At 32.7% G+C, this 23,899-nt stretch overlaps 1 protein-coding gene across 3 annotated transcripts in view; it reads right to left on the bottom strand.

Moving 5' to 3' along the window:
• Window positions 1–23,899, bottom strand: part of EXOC6 (exocyst complex component 6) — a 109,457-nt gene that overhangs the window by 51,933 nt on the left and 33,625 nt on the right. For 2 of the 3 annotated variants that reach the window (XM_036438564.2, XM_036438565.2), the window contains exons 3-15: window positions 23,570–23,617; window positions 23,393–23,483; window positions 20,183–20,228; window positions 17,570–17,774; window positions 14,676–14,828; window positions 11,410–11,478; window positions 11,227–11,310; window positions 9,466–9,512; window positions 9,223–9,343; window positions 7,599–7,670; window positions 5,204–5,301; window positions 3,892–3,997; window positions 1,428–1,537 (exon numbers count right to left, since the gene is read on the bottom strand). In XM_036438564.2, the coding sequence (XP_036294457.1) occupies window positions 1,428–1,537; window positions 3,892–3,997; window positions 5,204–5,301; window positions 7,599–7,670; window positions 9,223–9,343; window positions 9,466–9,512; window positions 11,227–11,310; window positions 11,410–11,478; window positions 14,676–14,828; window positions 17,570–17,774; window positions 20,183–20,228; window positions 23,393–23,483; window positions 23,570–23,617 (1,250 nt within the window). The remainder of the gene's footprint in view (window positions 1–1,427; window positions 1,538–3,891; window positions 3,998–5,203; window positions 5,302–7,598; window positions 7,671–9,222; window positions 9,344–9,465; window positions 9,513–11,226; window positions 11,311–11,409; window positions 11,479–14,675; window positions 14,829–17,569; window positions 17,775–20,182; window positions 20,229–23,392; window positions 23,484–23,569; window positions 23,618–23,899) is intronic. The other variant, XM_045581907.1, reaches the window with a different exon arrangement.

Here is a 23,899-nt window from a genome sequence, read left to right as displayed (position 1 = left end):
TAAGCAAGCAATGTATTCACCCTGATAAAAACAAGGCGGCTGCAAATTCCTCACACTCAAATTATACTTAAAGAAATCCTCTATAACATTCTTCTCAGATTAAAATATTTGTAAATGAAAGAGAGAAATTGTTAATCTATCATGATAGATGATGTCTTTCCTTTAATTTCCCTGAACTTCCTTGAATACTAAGTCAAAGCATGTTTTTTCTCCAATAAGTAAAAGCAGAGAAAGAAAACCTGTCAGTATCTATTGTACTATTTGTGCTAGCAAGATTTACCTGACAATAACCAGTATTTCCCCCATGAGGTTTTTATCCTAATTGACCATTTTTTCCTTTAACCCCTTGTCCTTTGAGCCTAGAAATTGTACTCATCTTTTTTTACAGAATACTTCTCAATAATAAAATCTTAATATGTAGTAAAACTCCTAAAATATTTTACAGTTTAACCTCTTATGAAAACGGCAAATTTCTTAAAGATCATATTAGTTACAGATGTTTCCTCTACAACTATTCATTGTATGTCTATTCATTAAGTCACTTCATTCTCTGGCCTGCTTTTATTCATATATAGAACATATATAGTACATTTGTACTATAAAAGCTCTTAAGTACCTTCTAGTTCTAAAAATCTAACTCCAAAATATGTTTAAACATAGGCAAGCAGACTAAAATGATTCCAAGTTAGAGTTCGGTCAAGGGCACATGCCTGAGTTGTGGTCTCGATGCCCAGTAGGAGGCATTGCAGGAGGCAGCTGATCAGTGATTCTCTCTCATCATTGATGTTTCAATCTCTCTCTCCCTCTCCCTTCCTCTCTGAAATAAAAAATATTTAAAAAAGAAAAAAGAAAGAAAGAAAGAAATCCTTTAAAGAATCTCTACTCACAGGAAAAAGCAGTGTAAAACCTAAGAACAGAAACCTTCTTACCCTGGCAGAATACACGTTTCTTTTTTCCATGTATTTAAACATTGTTTAAATCCAAAGCAATAATAATTACAATAAGAGACACAGGAACAACAAATTATAATTTTAAAACTATTATTATTCTCACTGTTTCAACTTCAAAAATAAGTAAATCATATCTGAACTGCATTTATGGCTTTTTCTGACTTAAAATTCAAAAGCATTTAACACTGAAGGGTATTTCCTGCTATTCAGTATACAAATTCAAAAGAAAAGATTTCAGAGAGGGAGACATTATGAAAGCCAGCATCACCAATCTCTCCTCTAGAGAGTATTCACATTAGAAATGTATGTTCGTTCCTTTTATGTCAGAAATTTTCACTGATATATCAGATTTATAACAACTTAATCCCATGTGTCAATGAAATAATAATCCACTAAAGAGTCATGGCCTGGAAATCAAGTGTTAATGTTTCATAAAAGTAGCTATGATAAGGATACATTTCTTACTAGTAAACTTACCTCCGGTGCAGTGACTCTGAAAATTTAAGGCTGGCATAAATAAATTCTTTAACTTGAATGTAAATATGAGGCACTGACTGAGACATGGGGAATTTCTTTGGGAAAGGTTGCTGTAGAAAGAAAAAATTAATGCTGTTTTCAAAATTTTAGAAAAAGGCATCTTAATCACCTAAGAATGTAAAAATTAAATTGACTGCATATTTGAATTAACAATAAATACCTGCATCTTAAAGACATTAAGAATTTATTTTAATGACATTAAAGACAGAATATAAATATGTCCTATTTCAGCCAAAATGTTCTAATCAAAATATCAAAAGACTGATTTTTGCACATATGTTCAATCTTACTCTTTTCTCACTCATAATTTACACTGAAAATAACTCAAGTCATTTGAGAGAGTTCACATCTTTCCTAATAGTTTTAATTAAAAAATACTTTAATTAGGAAAAGAAATATATATATATATATATACACACACACACAACCAAGTGATTATTACTAAATAATTTATGGGATTTCTTTATAAGCTGTCAAATTTAAATTTTCCACATTGCCTTTACCTTAACAGTACAACTTCTTTTTAATGATAATATATGGACCAATAAATACAACTCCTAACAAATGTAATCCTATTGTACAAGCTAAGTCAGACATCCTGTTAACTATAAACCTATTTAGAATACTTTAGTGTAATTAGAAGAATATTGGAGATTATTTAGTTTAACCTCCTCACTTCACAGATGAGCCACAAATATGGTAAGTCACTTGCCCATAATAAGCCACAGGCAGAGCTGGATATGAACCCAGACCATGGAGATGCTACAGCCTGAATAAACTTTATTACCAATAACCAAAACTAAACAAAACCAAGCCATGAGATGGAGAATATTTTGTTCATTGTAAAGGGATAACATTGTAAAGGAACAACTTTGATTGGGACCTTAAAAATATTGATTGAGCGTGGCTGGCATGAACTCTGAGCTATGAATCAAGAGGTCACGGTTTGATTCTGGTCAGGGCACATGCCCAGGTTGTAGGAAGCAGCTGACCAGTGATTCTCATCATTGAGGTTTCTATATCTCTCTCCCTCTCCTTTCCTCTCTGAAATCAATAAAAATGTTAAAAATATTTTAATATATTTTTTATTGATTTTTTACAGAGAGAAAGAGAAAGGGATAGAGAGTTAGAAACATCGATGAGAGAGAATCATCGACCAGCTGCCTCTTGCACACCTCCTACTGGGGATGTGCCCGCAACCAATGTACATGCCCTTGACCGGAATCGAACCCAGGACTTTTAAGTCCGCAGGCTGATGCTCTATCCACTGAGCCAAACCGGTTTCGGCAAAAATGTTAAAAATAATAATAATAAAATAAAAATCAAATCTAAAAAAATGTATCTGAGAATAATTATTCTGGTCTTTTGTGTGAATTAGAATCTAGCTATTGCAATGTCAGTGTTATACAATGTCAGTGTTAGCTGTAAATTAAAAGCTATGCAATGTCAGTGTTAGCTGTAACTTAAAAGCTATGCATTTAATTACTTGATCCTATATTTAGTGAATATTACACATAATATGCTTAGTTTATATACATAAAAATATGACATAAAATTTATAATCGCCATTCACACATTTTACTCAGAATTCACTTCTGTTCATTGTAAAGGGATAAGAACATAGAAAATGACTAAATTATAAAGAGTTGAAAAAATAATAAAGAATGGTAAGGAGAAAAAAAACAAGAATAAAGGGAATAAAAAGGTGACAATTATAGAAAATACGATACCCTTTTCCCATGAGTTCTGATTCTACCTAGAAATACTAGATAGGTACAGTATGTATGTTTGTGTGTGTATACACACATGTGCAATAATATGCACAATAGTCCCAGAATACTCTACATGCTGGTGTATTTCCTTTCTGTATCGTGTCTTTTATTCACACATTTGATTTCAAAAATACATATTCCTACTTAAGGAAAGAAACAGACATGAGGCTACTGCCTTCACTCTTACTTAACCAAGATTAATTTTTTGTAGAAGTACATTTCTAGTAAAAAAAAAAAAAGCCACAAAAGATCTTCAACAGTGATAGACATTTCAACGAAATACTCCTCTTTTCCCCTGGAATATACTTATTCCTATAGTTTACTTAACATTTAATATATCTAATTTGGAATCCACCCAACATTAGCAACACCTGCCCAGAGAAAGCACCTAACATTTGGGACAACTGTTGCTAGTATCCCCAGGAAAGTCCCTTCTTAACTTCACCAAAACAGTAACAGTCATAGTAGTAACATAATCTTTAACAAAACATAATTAATTTTCTTAAATAACACAACCAAAAAACGCCTCACTAAAATACATTCTCACTTACAGTGTCAGATTAATATTCTGTAGCAATAAGTAACCTAAGTTTATTTTCAAGAAAATTCTTGAATTAAAAACTAGCTTGTACCTTTTCAAGGTCTGGATCTTGAAAGGGAAATTTACTGATGACTATTTTATATTCTTCTTCATTCGTAATAGGGATGGGGCTATAGTTATCTTCTTCAAAAATGTCCCTGTTAAAAAAGAAGAGGGAATTGAACTATCATTAGAGTGCTGAAGGACAATATTTTTTTTAATTCACAACTATTACCAAAGCATTTTTAAAACAGATTTCAGAGAGAAGAAAGGAGAAGGAGAGAGAGAGAAAAAAACATCAATGATGAGAGAGAATAACCAATTGGCTGCCCCCTGCATGACCTCTATTTCTAAAATACTAAATATAAAAATTTGTTGATACTTATACATGATTCATCAAGCCTGTCATATCCATTTGAGATAACATTGTTCCAATATCGCTCCTAAGAAATGTTATTACTAAAAGTTTAAATGAGGATTTTTTTACTGAGTGTTAATAGAAGTACATCACCTTGTTCACTTAGATATTATAAAAAGTAAGACTTATGTCGCCGGGACCAGTTTAGCTCAATGGATAGAGCGTCGGCTTGGGGACTGAAGGGACCCGGGTTCGATTCCGGTCAAGGGCATGTACCTTGGTTGCGGGCATATCCCCAGTGGGGGGTGTGCAGGAGGCAACTGATCGATGACTCTCTCTCATCGATGTTTCTAACTCTCTATCTCTCTCTCTTCCTCTCTGTACAAAATCAATAAAATATATTTAAAAAAAAAAAAGACTTATGTCATAGTATTCATAAGGTCTGCCATCTAGTTTTAAAAATTGATGGGGTAAATTGATGGGATAAATAGCTTAACATATTTTCTAGTTTAATTTCATCAAATATTATTGACACATAAGTTCTATCATATTATGGATGACATAGATCTAAGATCTTATGATTGACTTTTTTTTTTTTCCCCCAAATGAAGGAAGAAAGAAAAAGAAGGAAGGAGAGAGGGGGAAATGGTATAAGGAAAGAAAGTTTATAGAATTTAAAAAGAAGGGAAATTTTTATTTTCTTCATGGCAGTAGAAAATTATATAGATACTAGAGGCCCAGTGCATGAAATTCATGCACTTGGAGGCATGGGTACCTCAGCCCGGACTTCACCTTCTCGCAGTCCAGGAGCCCTCATAAGTGCATAAATGTACTTTATGCCACTAAACTGTACATTTCTAAAAGGTTAAAATGGTAAATTTATGTTATGTATATTTTACTATAATAAAAAGTTATTATAAGCATTTTTATTGCTAAACACAAAATTAATTACTTTAGCATTTGACAATCCTTTTCACCACATTAAGGCACCATGGCTCAGACTAACCTGAAAACTGTAGCCCATTTCTTAAGCAGTGTTTCATTGTATTGATCTCTTATTTCAAATAAAAGGTCAAAAAGCCGGTTCACTGGAAAACCATAACCCTAAAACACACACATAAAAAACAGATAGACATTAATTTTTTAAATATTCATTTTTAAATGAAACTATTCATTTTTTTTAAATGTTGGAAAACTGGACAATTTTTTTTAAAGTAACCATTTACTATATCACATTATATGCCATTCCAACTGTATGAAAAAAAAAAAGATATTCTTTTGACTCTCTATTAGGTTGCATTAAGTAAGAAAGAATCTAGACAGAGTTTTATGAAGCTGGAATAATTTTGCCATTTCTTCTCTCTCTCTCTTTACTCTGGATTTCTTGGTTAACCTTAAAAAGTATCAGAAGTCAGACTGGTGAAAAAGTTCAAGATTATCTAAATAACTATGTCTTGAGAAGTGGTCCCTAAATAGGATACAAAAGGGAATATATGGTGTCTAAAACATTCCTGCTTAGTAATGATTTGCAGGGTGTGATCCCCTGACTAGACTTTGAATTGCAGAGCATTAAGCATTAGGATAGCAAAACTCCCTGAAGTTACTTAGAGATAGGCCTAAAAAATTAAGGCAGTCTCCAATAAAACTTAGCAAAAGTTTTTTGTTTTTTTCCTCCCAGAGATACATTTGCCACAAAATTTATGAAAACAAAACCCCCACATTATTTTGGCCTCTGTTATTTATAAGTCATACAAATAATAAAGATATAAAGCAAATAAAATAATTTATTAAAGGAGCTTGTAGAATCTTCTTAGGTTTAAGAATAAATGAGAAAATTATTATTCTAGAATGGAAAGACTCTTGTGATAAAGCTAACAATTTAAATTAGCATTTTCCAAATTATCCTATATAATAAAACCCTAATATGCAAATTGTCCCCTGGACCGGGAGTTCAACCGGGAGTTCGACCAGGGGGCAGGGCTGGGTAGCCAACTCCCTGCAGCTCCTCCGCCTGGCCAGCCTTACTCCCAATCAGTCCCACCCCCACACTGATCAGCGCAGGCCGGTCACACGCCACCAGGGCATGAATTCATGCACAGGGTCTCTGGCATTTTATAAAGCTCTAAACCTAATAGAAGCTATAAGGGAGGAAAAGATTCAATGGTCAAATATATTGAGAAAATGCTGCATAATCACCTTCCTTTTGGAAATGCATAGTATAAATTTGCTGAGAAAAGCTTTTAATGTAAAAGTCTGTTTTATTTTACTTAACATTTCCCTAACATTTTGACCAGAGAAATCTTATCTAGGTAACAACTATTACTACACTTTGGAAAATGCTAGTCTATATTTCATAAAAACATCATTTCAACCATTAAAAAACCACATAAGGTTAAGCCTGAAAACAACATGCAATCAATTCTTTATGATCAGTCACAAAGGAGGAGGGATGAGCTTAAAACTTTGATACTGAAAAATCACAAAGACACTGATTTTTCAGATAGTTCAATTTTAATCTTAGTTTTAAAAAAAGACTTAAAGAAGTAAAGTGATTTGCTCACAGTCATAGCACATCTGAAATTAGGAAGGAAATGAGTGAATACAACTGTCCAACTATGCGTTTTCATAATTATCACATTTAAAACTCAAAACAATTCTGAAAACTAGTAATAAATCTATTTTCACAAATGAGGATATAGTTTAGGAAACTTGTAGATCTACAATTATTCACCATCAAAGGCGGACAATTAACTCAGTGTTTATGTGACTTCCAGGGCCCATGATCACTGTCCAAAGGCAGAACTTGTATCTCCTAATTTCTAGTACAGAGTTCTTTCTACTGCACCATGTTTTTTTGTTTGTTTGCTTGTTTGTTTTAAAATAAAGTTGCTAGATTGTTTTATTTTTTAATATTTTTAAGAGTGATTTTTGAGAGAGAGAGAGGGAGGAAGAGGGAGGGAGAGAAAAAAAAATCACTGTGAGAGCAAAACATTGATGGCTGCCTCCAGTATGTCCTCTTCGGGGGATCAAGCCTGCAACCCAGGCATGAGCCCTGACTGGGAATCCAACAGGTAAACTTTGGGTGCACGTGATGGCACCCAACCAACTGAGACACACTGGACAGGGCACCGTATATTTTTTTTAACTACAAAAATAGTTTTTCTATTCTAACTGACCAATATTTAAAAAGATGGTAATATTCCATGAGCTCTGTCCAAGGTTCATAATAAGGAAGGAAGCAGTATGAAAGTTCTGGGTAAATACTAATATATAAATAAACATTTGGTTACTACTATTTTGCTACCATTAATCCACAATAAATTAAATGAGCATGGCCTATTATTTTGTAAATCTTTAATTGCTTAAAATAGCCATTAATTGAATATTAAAGTATCACCCACCTGCAAAGTGTCTGCAAATATTACAATGAGATTCTTCAGCTCCAGAACAAGATCAGGATCAGTGCAATAAGACTGTGGCAGGGGTGGGAGGTAGGGTAGATGTAGGAGTGGAAACAAACAAATAAAAAAACACAGAGTCATTAGGTTAAAAACTACGAATTGAAACCTGATTTTTTTTATCCCTTTACTCTGCCAGACTTACAATAAATGTTGAATCTTGGTTGTTAGTTACATCCACAGCTGGCTTTCTCTAATTAGTAAATTTTTTTAGGGAAAGATCATTAAAATAATGTATCTAAATATCTGTATTATATTAAAAGATTTTCCTAAAATGTGCACATAGTAAACTTTGGTTAAAGCAATGACACTCATATTTCTACTAGTTATTTTAAAATGAAAAAATGATTTTACATATATATTTATATGTACATGTATATATATAACTATGTGTATATAAATATATATAACTCATATTTTTAGTTCTCAAATATTTGTCTTATAAGAGACACAAATATATTATTTTTTTCTAACATAAGAATGACAATTTCAGTATTTTATTAATAATTAACCAAAAGAAAGTAATTAATTTTAAAGGAATAGTGAAATTTGCTGTCCCCTTAATAGTATTTAATAAAAATTTTAGTGTAATATATTGCATTCAACATATTATGACCTTGTATTTGATATCATGGAATTAATAGGAAGCATACTTATAATTTTTCATATTCAGAGCAGGTCTGTATATAAACCATAAAACATACTGTTTTTTATTAATATGTTAGGAAAATTAGTTCACTGGAAAATAGTGTATTAAGAATCTATATTACTGATAAATAAAAATGCAGTGTGTTTATAATATAAATATCAATTAAGCTAATAATCCTCTTAAAATATTTTCAATATTCTCAATAATAAAATTATAAATAAGGTTATAAAGTTTTAAGTATGAAGGGATTTTACTGAAGGTAAACTACTGAAATTGTCTTAAGAAAAAGTCTACACTGAGCAATCATTAATTTCAGTAGTATTTATAATACTAACACATTTATTATTTCCACAAGAAGCATATTATAAAAATACTGAATCATTTTATTTTTATTCATTAAAAATATCTCAGTACATAAATTTCCATTATTCAAATGAGTTCAAAGTTTGACAATGCATATTTTTAAAAAAATTTATAATTGCAATACTGGAAACAAATTATTAACACTGAAGAACAAGTTTTATTTGTTTTGGGGGTTTTTTTGTGGGGTTTTTTTGTGTGTTGTTTTGAGTTTTAATGATGAAATTTATTTTGGAAGCAAAGATTTGGAATGATAATTAAAAACCCTTCATTCATGGTGTTTTTAAGTGATGTAATAAAGAGATCAGTTGAGATTAATAAGACCAGCTTAATTCTTCATTTTTTATAATACTGGATTAAAAATGTTTTAGGAAGCCTTAGTCAGTTTCAAAACACAGCCCAACATCAGCAAATGAAATCCTGACAGTACTATTTCCAAATCTGAGCAGTTACTAACTATATGCAGAATGATGGAAATACAGTTTTCTTCTGACAATATCTGTCTCAGAAGTTCTGAAAGTAAGTTAAAAATTTAGTAACATAAACTGTCTGACTTACTGAGTAAGCTCTAAGGACAGCAATTATCTTAGAGAGGGCCATGTTCCAAAGTTCATCAGTGTATGCCCTGGTTACTAATCCTTGGGTCACATGCAAAATATGATCTTCAACCACAAAGAACCTAAAAACAGTAATTACCGATATAACATATGTTAAAAAAAATTCAAAACCAAATACAAAATTATTAGTTCTGACATTTAACATAATATAAAAATAATACTTATTTCCATATTAGATACATACCCTACAATTTGAGTGAAATATCTTCTATAGCCATCAACTGTTTCATGCTTTAAATGAAAAATAAAAATCAATTTAAACCAATACATACCAGAACAAAAAAGTCACTACATTTATTAATAAATATTTATTGAGAACCTACTATATGCTGCATACATTTTTAAAGCACCAGGAGATACACTGAAAAATAACAAAAAGTCCTTACCCTCATGAAACTTCCATTAAAAATAAGACAGACAATAAACAAGTTAAAAAGCAAATATAACTTCAGAACTGCCCACCCCCTCAGCCTTTAATTCAAGCCACCATCATCTCTCACTTGGGATATTACATCATTCTCCTACCTAGTTTCCCTAGCTTTCATGCTTGATCTTTAGACTATTCTCCAGAGACCTGCTAAAATGATACTTCCAAATGGTAAAGAGATCACATATCTTCTGCTAAAAACCTTCCAATGGCTTTTCTTATGACTCACAATAAATGCAAACTCTACAATCTACAATTGCATATTGTTTATAATTATTTATATTTTAATATAGATAATGATCTTGTGGTCAGAAGACATACTCTGTATGATTTCAAGACTTTTATATTTGTTGAGATGTATTTAATGGTCCAGAATATGATCTATCTTAGTGAACATTACAATTCTAATTGAAAACCATTGCATAGTCTACCATTTTAGGTAAAGTATTCAGTCAACATCAATTAATCAAGTCAGCTGATAATGTTTTTCAGACTTTTATTTTATCATTGGTGTTCTGAAGTTTCATTGTAAGGTCTTTAAGAATAAATCCTTTTTATTTAAAGCTACTTGGTATTCCTTAGGCTTGACTCTATAGCTTTCTATTTTTCATCTGTCCTCGCAAATTCTCAGCCATTATGTTTTTAAATACTCCTCTGTCCCATTTGTTTTATCTTCTCTTTTTGAAACTCCAACTAGAAATATGTTAGACCTTCTCTCTGTATATCCTGGCTCTTATTTATTTTTATCATTTTGTCTTCAGATCAACTAAAGAGAATTCACCAACTGTTAAACCTATCATAAAAATTTAAAATTTAGTTAATATATCTTTAATATCTAGGTATTCTACCTGATTTTTCTTTACATTTTTTGCCATTCTTTATATTTTATTATTCCCTAATTATACAGCAATCTTATAATAAGTGCTTAAACTTATCTCAATTTCTGCCTTCATTTAGGTTTTCCTGTTTTCTTTGTTTTATAGTCAGATCTAATGAGGTATAAGTTAGATACAATAAAACTCACTCTTTTTCATGCACTACAAGTTTTCACAAATATATCTGGTCATGTAACTATCACCAAAACCAACATATGAAACAGTTCCATATTCACTACATTTTTTTTCTGACTATACTTTTGTTCTGACTATCCACTCTCTAAAAAAAAAACAATTTTTAAAAAATACTTTAAAAAAATTAATCAGAGTCCACCATGTTGTAAGAAATTAATGATCATACCCAACACCTCATATATTTATTTGTTTATCCTTTTATTTATTCGCTGTCTATTTTATTTGTTTACTGTCTACCTTCGCCAATAGAATGTAAGTTCATGAGAGAAGGGACTTATCTGTTTTGCTCACTGTTGTACCATCAGCACCTGAACCAATTATTGAAAGTAGTAGGTGTTCAATAAATATTTATAGTTAAATGAATAGCGATGCAAGCTCTGAAGAAATTAAAGCAGGTAAGGAGATAAAAAGTGACAACATGACCGATTCAAAAATTTTATATACTTACCATATTTGACTGGGGCTGCAATACTAGTCTTGCTTGTTTCTTTCTTTGTTTTCGATAATAATTTTCAAATGTTTCCTCATCACCCTAAAATCAAACCAACAGAGTAATGAAAACACATACATACATACATACACACATACACACACACACATACACACACACACACCACACAAATATACTTACCAAAACAGAATAAATGTGCAAACATCTGTAAACTGGAGAAAAATCAACGAGTTCTTGAACAGTTAAGACCTGAAAAATAATACCATTTTAAAAATTTTAGAGGTCAAACTACTAGTCCACTCTTTGATAGATAATGTAAACTTAAAGATAGGCAAGGAGATGTATTAACTTCATGTTATAACATTTATCACCTATAAAAAACATAGACTAAAAATATAATGCCCTTTTTACATTCTTTTGGCATTTGTTCAGTAGTTCATTCTGTGTATATTTATCATCACTGGCTATTTTAGATTATTCTATACTAGAGGCCCGATGCATGAATTTGTGCACTGGGGGAAGGGGGTGGGGCTGCAGGAGGTTGGCCAGCTGCCTGCCATGGGAGGTTGGCTGTGGGAGTGCACTGACCACCAGGGGGCAGCTCCTGTGTTGAGCATCTGCCCCCTGGTCATCAGTACACATCATAGCAACTAGTCGTTCTAGTCATTCCAGTTGTTCAATCATAATGGTCACTTAGGCTTTTATAGATAGATAGATAGACCGATAGATAGACAGATAGACAGATAATAAAAGCTTAACATACTAAGTGTCCAACCATTCGAACAGTCACTATGACATGCACTGACCATCAGGGGGCAGATGCTCCAACTATAGGTTAGCTTGCTGCTGGGGTCTGGCTGATCGGGACTGGGCAAGATGGGCTGGACATGCCCTGGAGTCCTCCCACAGTCCCTCCCCAGCCCAGATTGTGAACTGGTGGGGTCCCTTGGCCTGGCCTGCACCCTCTCACAATCTGGGACCCCTTGAGGGATGTTGAAGAGCTGGTTTCAGCCCAATCCCCGCAAGCCAGGCTGAGGGACCCCATCAGTGCATGAATCTGTGCACTGGGCCTCTAGTAAGGTAATAAAGGAGAGAAACTTATGTCTTCAACATACTTGGTAGGGTGCCAGAAAAACTGTTACAGGTAAGAGACTACCTTATTATTACTTTTGGTAAAGATGGATTTATGGTATAGCTATAGATAAAGTTCCTGCTCTTATGCAGCTAAGTCATATGATTTACCATTACTTCATCAAATTGAAGACATAATCATTATTATTTTATAAAACACAAAAAAAGAAAAACACTAGCACTTGAAACTATGATGTCAATTTAAGATGTATCCCAACTCTGAGAAGTTGCACCTCAGAATAAATGAAATAGAGTAGTATAAAGTTTCTCAAACTTGAGAAATAAATTATTTTTAAAGGAACATATTTCTATGCTCATGAGTCCCCAGAGTAGACTTATTTTTATTATAATATTACTTATTAGGGAAAATGATAGAAACAAATACAAGTAATAATAAAATAGATCTGTAAAAACAGGGAAACAACCAACTTTTTCTTATAGAATGGATTTAGCAGTAGAGCATGATGGTAATCTCTCAAAAGTTAAACATACAAAACATCCCTGGTCGGTGGTGGTCACTGTTTGAGTATCTGCCCAAGCACCAAAGGGTCGCAGAGTCAATTGATGTTTCTCTCTCTCTCCCTCTCCCTCACCCTCTCCTTTTCTCTTCCTCTTCTTCTCTCTAAGTAAGTAATATTTTAAAATAATAATTTCAAGGTTTCTAAACTTATTAAAACTTTTTCAAGAAATAAAAAACTTTTTAAAAAGAAATTAAAAACTTTAATCATATTAGAATTATTTTATAGTATCTCAGCACCAATTTTTTTTAAAAGCAGGCTATCCAGAATTAGTCTAAATTTTAAGGTCACACCATCATAAAATTAAATGTTTACCATAGATAATTAAAATATAACCGATCACTTCAAAAAATTAGATTTACACTTTTGCTCCTCATTATGGCAGAACAACAAAGTTGAACTATTTTTTCTGATTTATAAATATAAACTATAATATTTCATGTTTATCAGTTAATTATGCAATTAACTGATCATTCTATTGCCCTACTATCACTAACTAGTCTACATAAATTTAAATTTGCACATGGTAAGAATAAGAATCACAGTAATACATTACAAGTTAAAAGAAAAAATTCATACAAAGAAAGAAAATATAAAAATATTAGAGGAATCCACAGGCAGCAAAATCTCAGACATATGCCAAAGCAATATCTTCACCGATATAGCTCCTAGGGCCATGGAAACTAAAGAGAAAGTAAACAAATGGGACTACATCAAAATAAAAAGCTTCTACACAGCAAAAGAAACCATCACCAAAACAACAAGAAAGCTCTCTGAATGGGAAAAACATATTTGCCAATGTTATCACCAATAAGGGTTTAATCTCCAACATTTATAGGAAACTCATACAACTTAACAAAAGGAAGATAAATAACCCAATCAAAAAATGGACAACGGACCTAAATAGAATCTTTTCGAAAGAGGACATAAGGAAGGCCAAGAGACATATGAAATCATGCTCAAAGTCACTAATCATCCAAGAGATGCAAATCAAAAGGACAATGTGGTACCATCTCTCACACCTGTCAGAATGGCTATCATCAACAAATCAACAAATGACAAGTGCTGGCGAGGATGAAGAGAAAAGGGAACCCTCGTGTACTGCTGGTGGAATGCAGATTGGTACAGCCACTGTGGAGAACAGTATAGGGTTTCCTTAAAAAACTGAAAATGGAACTCTCATTTGACCCAGTAATCCCACTCCTAGGAATATATCCCAAGAAACTAGAAACACTAATCAGAAAGGATATATGCGCCCCTATGTTTATAGCAGCACAATTTAACATAGCTAAGATTTGGAAACAGCCTAAATGCCCATCCGCAGATGAGTGGATTAGAAAACTGTGGTGGATTAGAAAACTGTGGTACATCTATACAGTGGAATACTACATTGCAGTAAAAAAAAAAAAGAAGGAATTCTTACCATTTGCAACAGTATGGATGAAAGTGGAGAGCATTGTGCTAAGGGAAATAAGCCAGTCAGAGAAAAATAAACATCACATGATCTCACTCATTTGTGGAATATAATGAACAACATAAACTGATGAACAAAAACAGACCCAGAGACAGAGAATCATCGATCAGATCCTCAAACCTCAGAGGGAAGGTAAGGAAGGGGAGGGGTAAGGGGGAGAGATCAACCAAAGAACTTCTTTTCAAGCATAAAAGCCTAACCAATGGACACAGACACCAGGGGGGTGAGGACATGTGTTGGGGGTGAGGGGAATAAGGAAACATATGTAATACCTTAATCAATAAAGAAAAAAGGAAAGACAGAGATAAAGTAACTCTAGTCACCTCCTCTTCATTCTCATCCTCTTCCTCAAATGTATGTTTCAACACAATTTCATTCCTTTCTTCTGTAATTCTATCATTTATATGGATGTTCCTCCCAAATTTTACATTATTTTGCTTCTGCAGAGCAACACTGAAGGTTTTCTGCTGCTGTGCCTATTTGAGAAAAAAAGAAAAAATCAGGTTATTTCAAAATTTATTATGGTCAAAATCAGTTCAAGAACTCATTCATATTTTCCTATATTTTTGTCTGCAGGTATAGGATGTGGAGTAATAACCCATTTTTAATTTATGGCCTGTGCCCTTCCTCTTCTTTTTTGAACAGTCCTGCAAGGGTTTATAATTTTATTTAAAAAGATTAAGACCCAACTTTTAACTCTGTTGATTTTCCCTAGTGTTTTATTTTCTATTATATTGATTTCTATTCTTACCTTTATTATTTCCTTCTACTTACTTTTTAAAGAATTGTATTTTATTGTGGTAAGCATACTTAAGATGAGATCCACCATAAATCTTAAGTGTACATAGATTATATTATTATATATGTTAATATTAACATTATGTTAATATATTAACAATACATTATTTTTAACTATAAGTACAATGTACAATGCTGTACAGCAGACTTCTAAAGCTTATCCATTTTGCTTACCTGAAACATTACACCTGTTGATTAGTAACACCTCTTTCCCCGCTCCTTCCAGCCCCGGTTAACCACCATTCCACTCTTTGATTCTATGAATGTGACTATTTTAGATTATTTTCCTTTTTACAGATGGGGTTGTAGTATTCCTTTGTATGTACCACAATTTCTTAAATATTCATCTGTCAATGACCATGTGGTTGGGGTTGATCCTTACAGTTAGCCAGCCTGAACAAATGGGCCAAGAGCAATCACCACTCAGTTACAACAGGAGGGCCCACACAACCCACACAGGAGTTGGTCATTCCTAGAACACCCGGCTCTGCCTTCACCTACTGGCCACCTATTAGGCTCAGTCACTTCAGTGGAGCCTCTGGAGGTACGGAGGCATAGAGCACTTTTTTGCTCTCTTTGGTAACCCAATCATTGTTTAATAGCATGCTATTCAGCTTCCAAGTGTTTGAATTTTTTTTATTGTTTTTATTGTAGTTTATTTCTAATATTATTCCATTGTGGTCTGAGAAGATGCTTGATATGATTTCAATCTTCTTGAATTTGGAGAGACTTTGCCTTATGACCCAATATGTGATCTATCTTTAAAAATATCCCATGTACATTTGAGAAGAACGTATATTCCGTGGGTTTGGGATAAAATGTTCTGAAGATGTCAATTAAGTCCTTTTGATATGGTGAGTAATTTAGAATTGCTGTTTCTTTGCTGATTTTTCTGTCTAGAGGATTTATTAGGTGATGACAGTGGGATATTAAAGTACCCTTCTATGACTGTATTGTTGTTGATCTTTCCCTTGATATCTTCCAGGATTTATTAGATGTATTTGGGTGCTCCTGCATTGGGTGTATATATGTTTACAAGGGTTATATCCTCTTGTTGTATCAATCCCTTTAGTATTATGATGTGGCCATCCTTATCTCTTATGGCCTTCACTATGAGGTCTATTTTGTCAGATATGAGTATTGCTATCCCAGCTTTTTTTTCTCATTTCCATTTGCCTGGAAATGAAATGCCATTTTTCCATCCCTTCATTTTCAGTCTGTGTGAATTCCTTGTTCTGTGGTGGGTCTCTTGTAGACAGCACATATATGTGTCATGTTTTATTATTATTCAGCCACTGGATGTCTTTTGATTGGAGCATTTAATCTGTTTACACTTAAAGTTATTATTGATATGTACTTGTTTGTAGCCATTTTCATTTTTTGTGCCTGTGTTCCTTCTTCCCTTTTTATTTCTTCTTTTTATACCAGTCCCTTTAGCATTTCTTGCATTGCTAGCTTGGTGGTGATAAACTCCCTTAGACTTTTTATCTCTCTCCCTCCTCCTTCCCTTCCACTCTGTCTAAAATCAATGGAAAAAATATCCTCAGAATGAAGATTTAAAAAAAAAAAAAAAAGTCTATTCAGGTCCTTAGACCATTTTTAAAATCAGATGATTAGATTTTTTACTATTGAGTTGTAAGAGTTCTTAACATATTTTGGAGATTAATCCCTAATGAATATATAGGTTGCAAACATTTTCTTCCATTCTGTAGATGGCCTTTTCATTCTGATAATTATTTCCTTTGCTGTACAGAGCATAATGGCTGGGAGATATACATATGCTGTCACACATATCAGAAATGCATTCCTTTTTATTGCTAAGTAATATCCCATTTTATGAGTATAGCACAATTTGTTTATCCATTCTCCTTAGGCTTGCCAGTTTTTAGCCAACTGTGAACAAAGCTACTATGAACATCATGAGAACATGTTTTATTTATCATTGGTGAATAACTAGGAGAGGAAATGCTGACTCAAAGATAGTTACATTAACTTTACAACTGCCAAATCTTTCCCTTTGCTTGTCTTTTTATTATTGAGCTATGGGAGTTAATTCTAGGTAATACTTTCAATTTGTTTTAAAGAAAGCGTGATTTAGAACCCTAGCATAAAAAGGCTGCCACTTTTCAGCTAATTTTGTACCAAGTTTGACTGATGGCAAAAAGTTAATGTAATACCACATAGTTGGGGAACACTGCCAAGTAATCAGATAGTATGTCTAGTTAAATAAGGAATAACCACAATTCAAAAGAAGACTCTAGTGAAGTCCATTCTAAACAGGAACCAGGAAATATGATAACAGGGTAAAACTAAACAAAAATAAGCATTTTATGGACATAAGGAAAGTAAGCTTTGAATATATTCTATCAATATACTCTAGATTATTAAATAACATTAAATTTTTAAAATTTAACTTCACCTGTTTCATTGCTGCTTCACCTATTTTATTAGAATGTTTTCGAATGCTTTCCAAAAAGTCTTTGAGATCAGACATAGAGATTTCTTTAATATCCTCACGGAGTTTAGGAAGATTTTCTATCATTAGCTGACAAAATCGGTATTGACTAACCCGGGGAAAATATACATTCTCTAATTGTTCCATAGTTTTTAGAGCAGAGTAATACCTGTGAGAAGTTAAAAAGAAAACTCTATAAAGTTCTTATTACATTAATTTTACAAATAATAAATCTAACACTACCATTAAAAAAAAGGTTAGGTATAAGTAAAACAAACATTTATTTTTATTTACTAATAAGCACAAACTATAAATCATAAGAATAAGCAACAAGCTGAAAATTCACTAACATACAATTTCATTTCACTTCATCCAAATTATATAACATCATAAGCATTATAGTCATCACTATACCTAAATGTATAATAATTATAAATTTTTTAATTAGAATATTTAGTTGATAGATGATTTCATCTCTTCCATCAACACATCATCACCATCCAAAAATACAAAGCACAGATTTAATTTAAAGTAAAATATATGTTAAGAAATTTAAAAAATGTAACTAAGACAATTAGAAATAATATTATGTAATAAAAAAATAAAAAACCACTAGCAGAGCAATTTTTTTCCATTTCAACAAATACTAAATGCCTATTACTTAGTAGGCACTGGTGACATGCTGGATATGCAACAATTAGTAAAGTATAGCTTATTCCCTAGAAAAACTAACATATAATTTCATATACATACTTCCGTTTTCTCTAAGGCAGATGCTATGGCAGATTATTATTATTAATCTATAAATGAGAAAACTAAAATACAGAAAAAGGTTATATAATTTGGTCAAGATACTAAATTTAATAGTGGGACTCAAACTTTCCAAAATTGTCAATATTCTGCAATAATATTCACCACCAAAATTCATTTAAGAGTAGGTAGAGAATTTTTTAATTAATTAATTAATATTCTATGCCTTTCCAGTGATTTAGATATTAAAATGAGAAAAGGCACTATCAAAAAACAAACCAGAAAGTAATATTTATGCAAACTAAAAAAACAGAAGGTTGAAAAGCTACTTAAAGATATTTATTGGTTTTCTAGCTTATATATTCTCAAAGGTAGAATATTTTGCAAATTGTCACAAAATTGTACCACTAACTTAAAAATTATACCTAAACTTTATTGTAATTTAAAATCACTAGAATTGTTATAATATAAATAATATTATATATATATTTGACCCTAGCCAGTTTGGCTCAGTGGACAGGGCATCAGCCTGTGGACCAAAGGATCCCAGGTTCAATTCCAGTCAAGGGCATGTACCTTGGTTGCAAGCTCCTCCCCAGCCTGGGCCCTGGTCAAGGCTTACACAGGAGGCAACCATTGTGCAGGAGGCAACCAAACAATGTGTTTCTCTCACATCAATGTTTCTCTCTGCCTTTCCCTCTCTCTTCCACTCTCCCTAAAAATCAATGGAAATATATCCTTGATTGAGGATTAACAACAACAATAAAGAAACCAAACAAACATATATATAGTAGAGTCATGGTGCATGAATTTGTGCATGTGTGGGGTCCCTTGACCTGGCCGGTGATCAGGGCCCATTGAGGCCATCTTGCCCAGTCCCAGTTGGGGCTGGCAACTGGGAGGGACTGCAGGAGCCTGGCTGGTCTCAGGTTGGCTGTGGGAGCACATTGACCACCAGGGGGCAGCACCTGCATTGAGCGCCTGCCCCCTGGTGGTCAGTGCACATCACAGCTACCAACCAGTCATCCAGTTGAAACAGTCACTTGGGCTTTTATGTATATAGATATATAGATATATTTGGTCAGAAATTAACACATTTAGGTGAAGGTATTAAGAAGTACAAATTGGTATGGGGATGTAAAATATACCACAGAGAATATAGTCAATAAAATTGTAATAACTATCTAATATGTAAGGTGTCAGATGGGATTTATTAGGGTGATCACTCCATTAGTTAGATAAATGTCTAATCACTATGCTGTACACCTGAAACTAATATAATATTGCATGCCAACTTTAATTTTAAAAAATATTTAAAAATAAAATTTTCATCTTTAAAACAGGTTAAACAGTACAGCTAATGTTTCTATGGCAATTAATAAACTACTTCAAATTATTTTTACTTTTCATTTATCATTTATGCATTTGTGTTATAAAACAGAACATGAACTACACTAGCCCAGATTGTCAAATATAACTACCCATACTTTACTTTCATCTGTGGATTTACAATACACACTTAGCTTTTGATCTTATGCAATGTCAATGTTGCATAAATTAATCAATATTTTTTCATTCCTGTTCAATTGTCTATTTATCCCTCATCAATATGATCAATCTTCTATATCATTTACATAGGGTAATGATCCCCAAATAAATGACTAAGAATTGCTTTATTGAATGATTCTGATGAGCAAATTGGATGAACAAAACATAAAAGCAAACTTCACATGATTCACTATAATTTTCAGTAAGTTTAAACATGCCTTCAAGTAATTTAAGAAAAGGAATTCTTATTAAAAGCAATTAGGAAAGAAACCAACTCACCTTTTTGCACTCATCTGTTCTTTTAGCTTAGTGTACATTTCCAGCACTGCAGTTAAAAATATAACTCATTTTAGCTTTCAAATTAAAAATAATTTTTGAGAGATGAAAATAATAAAGGAAGGCATCAGCATATTATAAGTTCATTAATTTTTCCCATAGTTTGATTTAGGCTTACATTTTCAAATAAGAGTTTATACTTAGAGTAAAAAAGAAAATTTAATTTCTATATATGTTAAACATTACATGTATTCTACATTTTATTAAACTTGGAACATTTGCATATGCTGACCCCTATAATTGAGACATCAACCTACTATTCAGAAACTTACTAATATAATATCTCTTCCCTGCAGGGGAACAGAAAGTTTGGATTTTAGTTATTTGAGAGAAAAAGTTGAATGACAGTGAGATTGATTTTCATTCAATATATCAAACAAGATAGCACAACTGTGTTATAGCACATTAAACAAAATTTTACAACAAATCCACAAAGGAAGAGACACCTCAAAAGCTTATAGCACACAATGAATTATGATAAAGACATACATAAACATAAAGCATCTTCCTTTGTTTTTTCATTTCTATCAAAGGTACAGAAATGCAGTTATTCAATAAAGCTGTTATAAGCTTCAGCAAGATGATATACCATTCATCCTTAATAGAATTTCAAAGTATAAAATGAGTGACTATATTATTATTGGCTCATCAAGCCACCTCCAAATTTCCTAGACCAAAGAGATAAACATTTTTTTTCCAGATTTTTCTATAATTTTACGGCTACCCTCAGAGATTTTCAAATTTATAAGAGATATTGTATACCTCTCTGCAACCCATAAAAACTGCAAGGGTGGCTATAGCGAACCTGTCCTAATTCTACAGACTCCGTGTATATTATCATCATACCCCCTATACATAATGCAATGTTTTTTTATATTTCTAAGCAAAACATATACCTGGGAAAGAGCCTAAAACTGCTGCTACTAGTATAAACTTGCTTTGAAATCTGTTTTATCTCAACTATTTATGTAAATTTCATATCTACCTTCTAATTTATATTATTTTAATATAATTTCTGTTCAATTGTCTATTTATATTATATTTATTTTCTATATTATTTTCATATAAAAATAATACTTTCCTCAAATATAATCAAGTAAAACTAGTGCACCAGAAAAATGCATTGTTTAACCTGTGACTTCTTACATCCTTTCATACTTCTAATCTAAGGAGGAGGTAAGCAACTGTACAGTAATTGATGGCTTGTCTTTAGTCAGATAAATTACAGGGTCCTTTAGAGCTGAGACTATGTCACTTTCAACTTTATATTTCCAATATCTACCATAATTCCTGACACAAAAATGTATTTGTTAGTAGATAATTAGATAGAAGGATAGATGGAGGAAAGGAAGTAGTTCTAGACATGGCTATTAGGAATGCAATGTTTATACAACTCAGATTATACAACTTAGGAAAAGCACTGAAAGCAAAATTTTAACTCCACTTCCCTTTATTTCTCTATTTCAAATAGCCCAATAGGTGAATAAACTGAATTAAGTATAAATTTTTTAGGCTTATTACAATTCAGAGACAAAGCATTCAAACTTAGAATCTGTCTTCATGGCAATTTCAGAGTATCTGATGGTGACAAAGAGGTAAACATTACTATTAAAGGAAATAGATTTCTTAACCCTGAAACCTCACATAATGAGCAGACATTATATTTACTCAAAGTTAAAGTGCACATAGCCCTGGTTCATCAGAGATTAAACTAATTAGAATTTCAGTGACTCTATTTTTAAAAAAGCTATTCTCACAAGTCAGAAAACAATAATTGTTTAGCTAATAAGATCTGTTGACAGTTTTAACATGCAATTTGCATTCTAAGCTAACTTTATATTATATAGGGTGGAGCAAGAGTCGGTTTACAGTTGTTTATATGGAAAATCATACAATCCTATATAATAAAAGCCTAATATGCTAAATGTCCAGTCACCAGTCAGCCGTTCAACAAAGTATAATATGCTAATGATATGCTAAGGACACTCAACCGCTTACTATGATATGTACTGATCACCAGGGGGCAGACAGTCGACCAGTCAACCAGTTGCTATGACATGCACTGACCATTAGGGGGCAGATGCTCCGACTGGTAGATTAGCTTGATGCTGAGGTCTGGCATATCGGGACTGAACAAGATGGGTCGGACACACCCTGGAGCCCTCCCGTGGTCCCTCCCCGGCTGGTCAACCTCCCAAGTCCCTTTGCAATGGTGGGGTCCTTCAACCTGGCCTGCACCTTCTCGCAATCCCCTTGGGGGATGTTGGAGAGCTGGTTTGGGCCCCGATCCCGCAAGCCAGTCTAAGGACCACACTGGTGCATGAATTTGTGCACCAGGCTTCTAGTAATTAATAGATAAGAATAAATTCGGTGTTTTGCATACTCACTACTATAAACCTATGTTTTGCCCCACCCTGTACAATTATTATATTCAAAGCATCTCATTCTATTCCCAGGATATGAAGGTTCCAGTTCCTTCCTGAAAAATAAATTTAAAAATGGGACACTGTGTTGGATTTAACTTACTAAGAAAAAGATGATATACACCTGCTTCCTTTTGTTTAAACAGGATATATCCAGGTTAAAAAAAAAAAAAAGTACTGGTTAGTTTCTTTAAAAATTATTGATGTCTCGGTAATATCTGAGCCCTTACTGAGAGTTCAGAACCTCAGAAACCTAAAAAGTCAATCTTTCCAAAATATAGATGGAAAGGCAAGAATGAAGAAGGGAAAAGACCTAGCCTTTTGGGATATTTTCTTATCTTATCAGCAAAATGAGATTGTGAGCAACCAAAACCAAGCTGCTTAAGTATCAAATAGAAAACTATAGGCAATAAAATTATAGGCAAATTAGGACAAGACAAGAAAATGTAATTTAAAAACACTCTCCCCATGGGAAAGTATTCTGAAGAAACACAAAATTGAGGAGAGGCAAGTGGGGCAGAAAAAAAATGGAAAGGTTCTAGGAAACTGATGTAACAGATCACCAAACATGGACTTACATTATAGGAAAACTCAGGGAACAAAGTGGATAAGAAAGATAACCATAGGCTTTTGGGGGGAACAACCACGAAATACCTGTAATTTCCATAATGAATAATGACTATATGTTATCATTAAATTACAATTTTACATTATGGACAATTTAACTCACCTGGAAGGCACAACTGCAATTTTTCTATTACAGTTGTAATATTCCTCTGTTGAATTCTACATCGAATAATATCTTCTGTTTGGACTACCACCTTAGGAAAAGAAATGATCATATGTTTAAATAAACAGTTAAATCATATCCACATATTGGTACACAACAAATGTATCATTTTCTCACCTCCTTTCCAGCATCTTGAAATCGTCGGTTGGTATCAGTAACTTGTACCTTAAAAATAATTTCACCTTAGTTAGACAAATATACATAAAACTGCCCTGATGTAACTGCTCACCCTTGTAATCAGATCATACTTCATGAGAAACTTAGAACAAAGAAATGCAAATTCAAATTAACTCTACAGCTTGAACTTGAACTTTTGATTGAAAAGGGCTTTTAACTTCAATTACTTATGACAGTTCTTTTTAACAGATTCTGTGGCAAACTTCTCAAATTTACTCAAGATTTTTGAACTTTACTTGCTTCTCTAAGTCTGTCAAACAATTCAAATCA

Source organism: Pipistrellus kuhlii, unplaced genomic scaffold, assembly GCF_014108245.1.
Source record: "Pipistrellus kuhlii isolate mPipKuh1 unplaced genomic scaffold, mPipKuh1.p scaffold_m20_p_15, whole genome shotgun sequence".
NCBI lineage: Eukaryota > Metazoa > Chordata > Mammalia > Chiroptera > Vespertilionidae > Pipistrellus > Pipistrellus kuhlii.
Note: the sequence above shows the minus strand (reverse complement) of the source record. Positions and strands in the feature narration are given on the sequence as shown.